The 11377-nt window shown below is 36.2% G+C and overlaps 1 protein-coding gene across 5 annotated transcripts in view; it reads left to right on the plus strand.

Annotated features, from left to right (window-relative positions):
* The window catches only part of RAF1 (Raf-1 proto-oncogene, serine/threonine kinase), a 106969-nt gene that overhangs the window by 93255 nt on the left and 2337 nt on the right, over nucleotides 1–11377 (plus strand). For all 5 annotated transcript variants that reach the window (XM_074198534.1, XM_074198533.1, XM_074198531.1 and 2 more), the window contains 6 exons: nucleotides 911–995; nucleotides 1537–1713; nucleotides 3283–3329; nucleotides 9970–10088; nucleotides 10887–11018; nucleotides 11125–11259. In XM_074198534.1, the coding sequence (XP_074054635.1) occupies nucleotides 911–995; nucleotides 1537–1713; nucleotides 3283–3329; nucleotides 9970–10088; nucleotides 10887–11018; nucleotides 11125–11259 (695 nt within the window). The remainder of the gene's footprint in view (nucleotides 1–910; nucleotides 996–1536; nucleotides 1714–3282; nucleotides 3330–9969; nucleotides 10089–10886; nucleotides 11019–11124; nucleotides 11260–11377) is intronic.

Below are 11377 nucleotides of genomic sequence, written 5' to 3' on the forward strand. Positions count from 1 at the left end.
GGTAAAAAAACAGTTGCTACTACTTTTCTTATTATTTTTAAGGAAGAATTCCTTTTTTAGGAGAATTTGGGTATTTTCAATGCAGAAATTCTTTAGACATAAAACTTTGCTACCTCAAATGGAATGTAAGATGTTGGCTTCTTCAAACACAAGAGTTCCCATGGCCTAAAAGGCCTTAAAAGTTTTCTAAAGGCTTCCCTCTTCCCCCCATCCCAGTTCATCCACAAAGAACCATCCTTGTACTTTTAATTTTAAGTACATGGTGAATGACTGTAGATGACTTACCATGGAACCAGCCCTATGTGAAGTTAATAATAGTAGGGGAAATAGGATCCAGCTCCTCCTCAAGGTCCCAAATCATATAATATGAGCAGTGTGTACTAAGCACTAAATCAGTAGAATGCTCTGGGATCTCAGTCAAGGAGGGGTGATAGGGAATTAAGGAAGGTTTCAGGGGAGTGGACTATAGAAAATGATAAGGGCATCTTAAGAGGCACTGTGAGACTTGCCAACAAAAGCCCAGCCTCTGCCCTCAAGAACATTGCATTCTATTGAGGGAGGCACCTACAAGAGGGAGGGAGTGGAAGGAGAACGATTCCCTACAAAGGTGTGTAAAGGGGAGCAAAGTGTCATTGGATGGGAGCAAAGTGATGAAAGGCTTTCAGTGACAAACAGGAATTTCATAATGGTTCTTGGAGCTAGTAGAAAGTGCCATGGGTGCTTGTTGAGGAAGGAGAGCAACAAAATCATAAGGAGTCTTTAAAAAATCACTTACAAAAACCCTTGGTAGCTGAGCCTGCGATGTTGTGACCACCTCCTTAGATGGCAGCTCCCTGCCCAGTCATATGGATGACAACATGAAGTAAAAAGCATTCCTTTTTTGTCGTGTTGACTTTAAGTTAATTTGCAGGAGATGTGGCTGTGAAGATATTAAAAGTCATTGATCCAACCCCAGAACAGTTTCAGGCCTTCAGAAACGAAGTGGCCGTCTTAAGGTGAGCAGAGAAGTTCTGTCGTCTCGTTTCAGAGACCCTTTTGCCAAATGTGAATGATTCACCCTGTGACAATGTTCCCCGGTTAATCGTCTTAAGGAGTACAAAGTGCTCCCTTACAGTAGTCCAAGCCCTAGTGACCTCTGAGGTCCCAGCCTGGCCCCCCCATACTGCCCTGCCTCTGCTCTCCCACATAGGCCCCACTGTGATCTGCACAATCCAGCAAGAGTAGAAGGGCCTTGGGGGCAAGGCCTGTGTTGTTTTTATTCCTCAATCCCTTGTGCCCCTTATGGTAAAGCTGAAATGATTGAGCTCTCATTATACACATCGGGAATGAGAAGCCCAGAGAACCTCACTGGTTTGCTCAAGTTCATAAAGTCATTAAGTAGAGATGATTTTCAGGTTGAAGTTTTCTGATTAGATCACAATACCTTGACCACTTTGATATTGAATTAATTCCCTCAAGTCTGTCAATAATCTCCATTGTTTTGATGTTAACTTTCTAAGGATAATGGGAATTTTTTTCTTTATATTTTTTCTTCAGAAAAACCAGGCATGTTAATATTCTGTTGTTCATGGGCTACATGACTAAAGATAACCTAGCAATTGTGACACAGTGGTGCGAGGGGAGCAGTCTTTATAAACACCTCCATGTCCAGGAGACCAAATTTCAAATGTTCCAGCTTATTGATATTGCCCGGCAGACAGCACAAGGAATGGAGTAAGTACTTTAATATGGTAAAGATTAGTTGGTTTTGAACAGACATTTAAAAGGTGTTAATGTTAAGAATTTGCTTATACATTACATGTAATATGTATAAATAAAATATGTATCCAAGAATTTTGTGTGAATAAACTGAAAACAGCCTCATGGTTAAAATAAATTATAGCAAATGAAACCTCTTCAGAGATAACATCACCCCTGTGACTAATGTGTTTTCCAGCTGTCTTGCCCACCCTGAGTGCCTCATTCTAACACTGGCTGACACCGAGACTCCAACAAACAACACTCTGAACTTTTGGGAAGCCCAGTGCTCCCGACTTGTCACTGTTGAGGAAGGCTGTTGGCTTTTCTTTGGCCCCTGTGGTCAGTAATGAGAAGCTTTTAGTTCTGTAGTTCATTCTCAGAGTATGTCCTCTTTGTGACAACCCTGTGGACAACAGATTGCTCAGAAGAGCTGAGAAATTTGCCCAGTGGCTCATAGGCTTTGGAACCTGGATGCAATCCTGATTCTAAGCTGAGCCTCTCTGCTTTCCTGCTCCCCTTTCCTGGCTCAATCCCAAGAGCAGGTTTAGTTATGCTTTGATCACGGCTGACTACAATGATCATTTTGACTGGAAAGATCAAAAACTTTGGGCATTTCTAAGGTATGGAAATATACATTAGGAAGGCAGAGAAGCTCCAAACTAGAAGAGAAAAATCCATTGGGGTTATATTTAGAATAGATCAAGTATTGAGGCAGAAATGTATGTTTGATTGGCTCTCCATAGAAACACTGACCTTCCTTGGGCTTCAGTTTTCTCATAAAAAAAGTTTTTTTTTTTAATTTTAAGGCAATGGGGTTAAGTGACTTGCCCCAAGGTCACATAGCTAGGCAGTTATTAAGTGTCTGAGGCCGTATTGGACTCAGGTCCTCCTGACTCCAGGGCCAGTGCTCTATCCACTGCACCACCAGTTTTCTCATTCTTAAAATGAGGGATTGGATTAATTTGTCTTTGATGTCCCTTGAAGTTCTAGAACTGTGAACATCCTAGGATTATGGGACTTTCTATAATGAAGTCAAAGTAAGCTCTGTATTTTTATTGCTTGTTTTTATTTAGAGAAATCGTAGTGGTGAGACTTTGGTTTTGAGATTCTTTTCAATGTCCATTATGCAATAAAAAATATCCTGACCAAGTAAATAGAAATATCCATTGACTTTGGACAGTATAGTGACTTAATCCTGCCTAGACAACCTCTTTAAAGGAATAGATTTGTCTAAATGACCTTTCAGGTCCTTTGGTGATCTAATTGTCTTTCCCTGCCTAGCTTAAAATTTCAGTGACCTTGCTTGTGCTGACCAGTTATTTACCCTAGAACTGTTACACTATTTGATGCAAGATGGGGAGGTCACTAACACTAAGTAAATTGATTTGGGTTATCGAAGACTCATAAAGACCTCCTTGTAAAGTTATTTTAATGATAAAATTTGCTCTTTGGAGTTTTTGCTTTCTGTGGTAATCTGGAAATCCAATTCTATGCCATGTAGGATGAACATATTTTTACAAGCTTTTTTTTTCCTTTTTACAGTTATTTACATGCAAAGAACATCATACACAGAGACATGAAATCAAACAGTATCCTTTAATTATATACTTTAAGAAGATCCAAGTATACTTTGTCAGTTCTCCATGGAACTAGAAATCATCTTCAGACAGGACTGAGGCATGACTCTATGGTATAAGGCTGGGCATTTGTCTCCCTACCTGCTTTAGAATTAGCACACAAAACATCAGTTTTTCATCATGGTAGCTTTTAATTTTTAAATGTGTATTTTTATTGTTGCTTTGCGTGTTTAAATCACCTACAGTTTCCAATATATAGTTCCAGAGAACTACCTTATTAAAAACCAAAAAATAACCACCAATAAATCCCAAGTCCTGTATCTTCCCCACTTACAGTTCCCTATTTCCACAAAGAATCAAGTGATATCTGTGGCTAATCTTTATCATTTTAATTTTTAAAAATGAATTGTTACTCGTATGTTGTTTTAAATTTCCCAATGTATTCCTTGAATATCCCCTTATAAAGAGGGGAAACAAGTTTTGCAAAATTAAACACCCTATCAAAAAAAGTCCCAACACATCATTTGTAATGTTTCACATTAGGTGTCCCTCCTTCTGCAAAGGAGCAAGGGAAAATTGCTTCTCCTTTCTCTTTAAGGCCAAGCTTAGTTATTCTCATTTATAGTATTCAATTTCTATGACATTACTGTAATTGTGTGTATTGTTTGCCTAGATCTGCTCACTTCATCTGGTATATCTGTGTTTGTAATAAAATAATAATAATAATAATAATAATAATAATAATAATAGCTTTTGATATAGCACTGTGTACTATTATTATCTCATCCTCACCACAATCATGGCAGGTAGGTTCTGTTAACCCCATTTTACAAATGAGGAAACCAAGGCAAACAGGTGCCCAGAGTCATACCATTTGTAGGTAAGTCTTCCTGACTTCAGGTCCAGCCCCCTAGCCACCCCATATAACTTATCTTTAAGTCTTCTGCTTCTCTGTGGTTATCAGTTATAGTACACTAATATGTATAACATTCATGTACAATTTTAGCAGACATGTATCTGCTTTGTTTGGTTGGAACATAGGATTCATTATCCAGAATATGATTTTGTACAAGTAAAATGAACATTATTACATAAAATCGAGCAAATAATAGAATGAACATGTTTGAGAAAAGAATTGGAAGTATTTTGGGAAACCAAAGGAAGAGAGGCTCAGGAGTTAGGGGCAAATTCTTTTGCTCCATGAAGAATCTGAAGGACTTCAAGGAAATTGCTTTGGGAGCCCTTAAAAGTTAGGCCTAAAATAGACCTGTCCAATAAAATTAACCTTGATTTCTAAGATACCCTTTGAATATACAAATAATGTAAGCCCTGAATAGTTCAAGGAATTTTTAACCTTTAATATTTTCTACTTTTTGAAGAAACTTATAATAAGGAAAAAGAAAGATGGCATCATGTATCCAATTAAAAATAGCAATTTTCAAAATATAGCTTAAGGTCAGTATACATTTAGTCTAGTCTGTTATTCCTTTCATTTTACAATGGAAGTTGATTTTTTTAGAACTTAGTTGCTATGGAGTTTGAACAAAAAATCAAGGACTTTTACCTTTAATTTAGGGGAAAAAATTGATATCTTATTGTCTGATCTTGCTATCTCCTATGTTTCTTCCTTAAGGATAAGATTTCTATCTCATCACACTCAATTTGGATCAGTGTGTAATGGAAACAATATAAAGAGTGGCAAATTGCCTTCTGTGGGAGATGGGAAAGGGAAGTAAGATTAGGGGAAATATTGTAAAACTCAAAATAAATTAAATCTTTATAATTCCAAAAAAAAATAAAGTTAGTTTTCAACATTAAAAAAAAAAAAACTTAGTTGCCATGCCCAAACCTTTTGGTTTTATTTAACTCCATTTATTGACATTAGGGTTCTGAGGGGTCCTAATATCATCTCCCTCTATTAGAGTGTAAACAAGTCATCTTGTGTGGTTTTTTTCTTCTTGTTCACTGGTGTTTACCTTTTTATATTTCTTTTGACTCCTATGCTTTTGGTCCTTCATGAACGAATGCTTAGAGGTGTCTATGCTTTTGGTTTTTCATGAACGAATGCTTAGAGGTGTTCTGTTTTGTTTAAGATCAATTTTTCTCCCTATAACATTATGCTGAATTTTACTGGGTAAGTTACTTCTGGTTTTAAACCGGTATCTTTTACATTTTGGAATTATACATTACTAGAGTGAAGCTGCCTAATCTCATGTGTTCCTGTGACATATGATAAAGTAATGAAGTTTCAGAGAAACCCAGGTATAAATACTTGTATGGACTAATAGAGAAGGAAATGAGCAGAACATAACAAGAACACTGATAACCCATGATTTTGACAAATGATAGGCTGAAATACAGAAAAAAAATACATTTTTAGATATAACTAATGGGATTTTTTTCTTTGCTTGACTTTTTTTTGGTTAAGGCTTTATTTTTTGCTTGAGGGAGGAGGGGAAATCCTTAATAATTGAAAAAAAGAATTTTAATTTTAATTATACCCACTTCTTGATGGTATCTTTGAAAATGAGAAAGGAATAGGTATATATTTTTTCTCTTTTTCAGATGTTTTTATGGGATTCATAGGTGTATTTTTAAAATTTTTATTGCTTTTTGTTTTTATATCACATTAATTTCTGAATATAGTATCACTTCATTCTACCTAGTGAGCCTTTTCTTTGTTTAAAAAGACAACTCAGCATAATAAGCTGATACATCAAGCAGGCTTGATAACATATGAACCACTCTACAGCTTTGAATCTCTCCATCCCTAGATCTCCAGTAACAGTTAAGAGGCACATTTTCTCATTTTTTCTTTGAGTTCAAGATCAATTGCTAATCATTGTAAAGCTTTCAGATCCATTTTGTTGTTCTTTCCATTTCTGTTGTTGTCATTGTGCATTTATTTTCATGGTTTTGTTTACTTCATTCTGTATTAGTTCATGGCTTAAGTTCTTTGGTAACACAAAAGTGCCGTTTAAAGATTTTGGTATATATAAGGGTCTTTCTGAATTTTACTTCCCTAGGGTATATTTCTAGCAGTATGGTCTCTGGATTAAAGGGCATGTAAGTTTTTTATCACTTTTAAATCCTAATTCCAATAGCTTTTCCAGAATGAATGGACTGATTCATAGCTCATAACCAGCCTGTTACTATATTTCACTTCACCTTTACATTGTTCCACCTTTTCCCATTTTTGCCAATTTTCTGGATGTGAAATGGATGTCTCCATTTGCATTTTCTTTATCAGTGATTTAAAACAATCTTTTATTTGGTTATTGATTTATTGAAATTTTTTTTGAGAAGTTTGCTCATGGGTTTTGACCAGTTACCTTTTGGGGAGAGACTTTTGGTCATATATTTGGGTTAAAGTTACCTATTTAGCTTGGATAGTTACAGATTTATTGGATATAGTTGATATAAAGTTCCCCCCCCTTTTTTTGGTTGTATTTTTTCCTTCTGGTTTAGGTATTAGCATATTTTACTCATGAAAATAATTTTTTAAACTTTTCTTTCTCACTTATTCAGAATAATTTGTCACAGAGCTACTAATTGTTCTTTAACATGTTTGTTAGAATTACTGATAAGATTCAAATTCATGCTTTTTTTTCACTTTCTGAAATGGCTTGACATCTCTCTGTATCATAGTCTTTTGATTTGAGTATTTTTCTTATTTCTGCAAGTAATTATTTCCCTTAAACTTCTGGTTTTCTTAGCATAAAAGTTTGTGTAATGGACCTTGATAATTTTTTTTCTGTTAATTCAGTCTTAATTTTTTATTTTGATAATTTTACTTTTCTAAATCTAGTAAGCTAAAGGTTTAGCAGTTTTGTTAAGTTTTTAAAATTATCAGAAACCTTTTTTGTTTTCCAGTTCCCAAAATTTTTCTTTTGTGCTTCTTTTGGGTTAATTTGATACATGAAGTTTTAAAAAAAACTGCATATTCTGTCCATCAATCCTTTTTTCTATTTTCTGAATGTAGATTTTCAAAGGAGAGTCAAATATAGTAAAATGGATAAGAGCCAGCAAGTTTTCAAATACATGATTTCCTCTAGGAATTTCTTTCAGCCATGTCCAAAAAATGTTAGCATGTTTTGTCTTTATTCTCTTTGACATATTTGGTAGTTGTTTGCTTTGTTTTTTTATTTATTCATTCTTCAGGATATTACTGCAAGCCTCTGTCTCTTTCCTTCCTACATTGCTATTTTGATTGGATTATGGGCTATCCAGGGTATAAAGGTTTTAAAGAATGTTAACTGGCCTTTTTATATTTTTTTTGTACTATCTTTGTCAGGTACATTTTCATAAACTAGTCTCCAACAGTTCTAGTTCACACAGTTTCATTAGTGCTCAAATTCAAAAAGAAAATGAGGCCACTGATCTGGACATAAGGATCCCTGAAGACCTTATGTTAGGGGTGGCTGAGTGGCACAGTGGATAGAGCACTGGCCCTGGAGTCAGGAGTACCTGAGTTCAAATCCGGCCTCAGACACTTCATAATTACTTAGCCGTGTGGCCTTAGGCAAGCCACTTAACCCCATTTGCCTTGCAAAAACTTTAAAAAGGGGGCGGGGGAGACTTTTAACAAGTTTTTGTTTGGTTCATTTATTTTTTTTTTCGAAGTAGTGGGGTTAAGTGACTTGCCCAAAGTCACATGGCTAGGTAATCATGATGTGTCTGAGGCCGGGTTTGAGCTCCAGTCCTCCTGACTCTAGGGCTCTTTCTACTGCCATCTAGCTGCCCCTAGTTTTTAAATATGATGTTATCTATATTGTATTTTTCTTTGTTAAATTCTTCCCACTCAACATTTGTACTCTGGAGTGTTTGGCATACAGAATATTGTCTGCTTTTTTTAAAGCACTTGATTTGGTAAAGCAAAAATGCAACTCTTAAGTACTTTCTTCCACTTATGTGTATCCTGTAAATATGTTAAGATCATGAGATTCTTTGAAAGATATAACAGAAAGCTTGGTGGTATTAGGATGAATGAAGCAAGGCATAAAATAGACATATATTCTCTAAAGGTATTTGCCACTGCCGTAAAGAGGGTTCATTTGGTGTTGGACACATTAGCTCCTCTAGGTACTTTTATGCAGATGACTTATATGAATTCTATCAAGCCCTAGGAAACCAGAGTCTCCTAAATGCAACCCAGACCTACTCAAAAGAGTTTGGCCTAACCTAAAAAAAAAAAAATCCAAACAAACAAAAGAGTTTGGCCTAAAATTCATCCAGGAAAAGCTAAATGAATGAAGAATTCCTCCCTTCCAGATGAATGAAGAATTCCTCCCTTCCAGACTATAACCTGAACTGATAGAGATGATGTTTATTTTGCTGATACCAAAATTGGATGGAGACGAGGAGAGTATTGTGTGTGTATTGGAAAATCATAACAGTACTCAGATTGAGCCTGAAGCCTATCACATAGATAGATCATGTTTCTGCCATGTCTGTGAATTGTGACATAGTAGCATTTCCAAAGGATCAAGAGAGCAGAGGATCCACAGGGCCGAGGAAGACACATGAAGGAGACATGATGGTCCACTGATAAGTAGCATTGCCACAATGAACAAGCAAGAATGGCTCACAGGTGCAGGCTGGCTAATCAGTCTTCTCCTGGCCCATATATATATATATATATATATATATATATATAGTATGGCATGGAGGCTCAAATTGGATCATGGCATGGAGGCTCAAATTGGATCACCCAGGGAGTTTTTCAGGGGATGAAACTTGAAGGGCAAGGAGGGTTGTTGTGAGATGAAAAAGGAAGCAGAGAGAGAAGTAGGTAGGTCCAGGGTATGGTGAGGAAGGGTGTTGCAAAATCTCACCTTGAAATAGTTAAGGAATGTAGTTTTATTGGTACTCCTTGTCCAATTTCATAGTTCAAGCACTTTGCTAATGTTAATACATTAGCATGCATGATTTTCTGAAGATGGTATGGCCAAAAAAAAATGTTTTTTAACTCCATACTCTTTGGCCAACCTGATAATGAGTCTTGTCAAATTTACATAGCCTAATCATCAGACAAAACACCACCACCACTGAGGCCCACTATAACCTGCCTTTCCTCCACCCGAGTCACTTTTGAGAGCTTCAGATTAACTTCATACTTAAGCTATAGCATTAGTTGTAGAAATTGTGTTTGTGTGTGTGTGTGTGTGTGTGTGTATGTTTACAATAGCTAGGTGGCAAGGTGGATTGAGTGCCAGGCCTGGAGTCAGGATGAAAGACTGTAAAATGAAAAAATGGTCTGGAGAAGGAAATAGCAAACCACTCCAGTATCTTTGCCAAGAAAACCCCAAAAGGGGTCCAAAGTCAGACACAACTGAAAAAAACAAGTGACAACGAACATAAGCCTAAAATGAGACAGAACAAATGAGTTAGCTTTAAAAATAGCAGCCTAAGTGACAGAAAGAAATAGGAGTTAAATCTAATTTGCTTGGCTCCTGAGAGATTTCATTCAAAAACCAGTTGTCAAAAACAACAGAATGGGCTCCTCAGTAAGGTAGGGAATTCCTTACTATTCAAAATTACTTGTTGAAGACATATGTGGTGGGGGTTGGGGGGGTTATAGATGACTACTCTGGTCCAGTTCAATTCAAATTGTTTTGTTTTTTGAAAATGAGTTCCTTAACTGGTTTTTAAGATATATTTCTTCATGAAGGTTTGACAGTGAAAATAGGAGACTTTGGTTTGGCAACAGTAAAATCTAGATGGAGTGGTTCTCAACAAGTGGAACAACCAACAGGTTCTATTCTCTGGATGGTAAGGAAATCATCTGAATTTAAATTTAGCTTTTTTTTTAATTGATCTGAATCAGATGTGAGCTCCTGGTCCTTCTTTAATTACTGTAAAGTTCAGCTTAGTCTGATAAATGTCATAGTTTAAGGCACAAATTAAATTGAGCACTTTATACAATTCTTTTTTTTTTGCTTCTAAATCTCACAAATAAGACCTTATTTATCTTCATTCTGTGAATCTTTCTTACTTTTAAATATATTGAGGCAGAGTCAGTAACCATAATATTTTGTCTCTTTTAGTAAGATACCCCTGAAAGACAGAAGCAGGCAGTCCATGAGGGATTGACAGTTTTTTTTCCCCCACAGTTGGGGTTGAATTTTATGTCTTTGCATAATATAGTTTGCTTTCAAGATGCTAAAAAAATAAAAACAAAACTCTTAGTTCCTCAGTTGGTGTATTGATGGAATGGGTCAGATTTCTGTTGGGTAAAACTGGCCTAAGGGGCTTCTGGAAAGGGATTCATCCATCCATTTACTTAATACTTGTTTAGTGTTCAAATTCAGAATTGTGAATTATTTTTTTCCATATATGCAACTATTTTTACAAATATGAGTTTCTCATTTTCAGATTAGACTGCATTCTCATTTTCCTGTCTCAATTTATTCCTTATCTAACCTCTTCCTGTTTGTAAGGAAAATTTAGAAATGTCTGCCTTCAACCTTCTCAATGGGAGCAAAATATATTTCCTGAATTTGGTTTCTAACAGAATCTCATCCTTCAACCCTCCTCACAATAATGTTTATGGAAATACATCTTTTTCAGGCCCCAGAAGTTATCCGCATGCAGGACAACAATCCATTCAGCTTTCAATCGGATGTCTACTCCTATGGCATTGTGCTTTATGAACTGATGACAGGGGAGCTACCATATTCACACATCAACAACCGAGATCAGGTGAATGTAGCTAGCAACAGGAAAGTTTATTCAAACAGTTGATGAGATGAGGAACTAGATATTAAGGAATAACCTGTTGCAATAACACAGTATCTCTTCTCCTTAGATAATATTTATGGTTGGTCGAGGGTACGCATCTCCAGATCTCAGTAAGCTATACAAGAATTGCCCCAAAGCCATGAAGAGGCTTGTAGCAGATTGTGTCAAGAAAGTTAAAGAAGAAAGACCTCTTTTTCCACAGGTATGAACTGCTGGGGGGACTTGAGTGCCATTTGGGCTTATGTCTATTAAGTCATTGTAGGGCCCAAGGGGCGACTCCCTAGAAAATGGGAGACCTTGGTAGATTCTCTGATCTCCTT

This window comes from Macrotis lagotis, chromosome 8, assembly GCF_037893015.1.
Source record: "Macrotis lagotis isolate mMagLag1 chromosome 8, bilby.v1.9.chrom.fasta, whole genome shotgun sequence".
In the NCBI taxonomy this organism is placed as follows: Eukaryota; Metazoa; Chordata; class Mammalia; order Peramelemorphia; family Peramelidae; genus Macrotis; species Macrotis lagotis.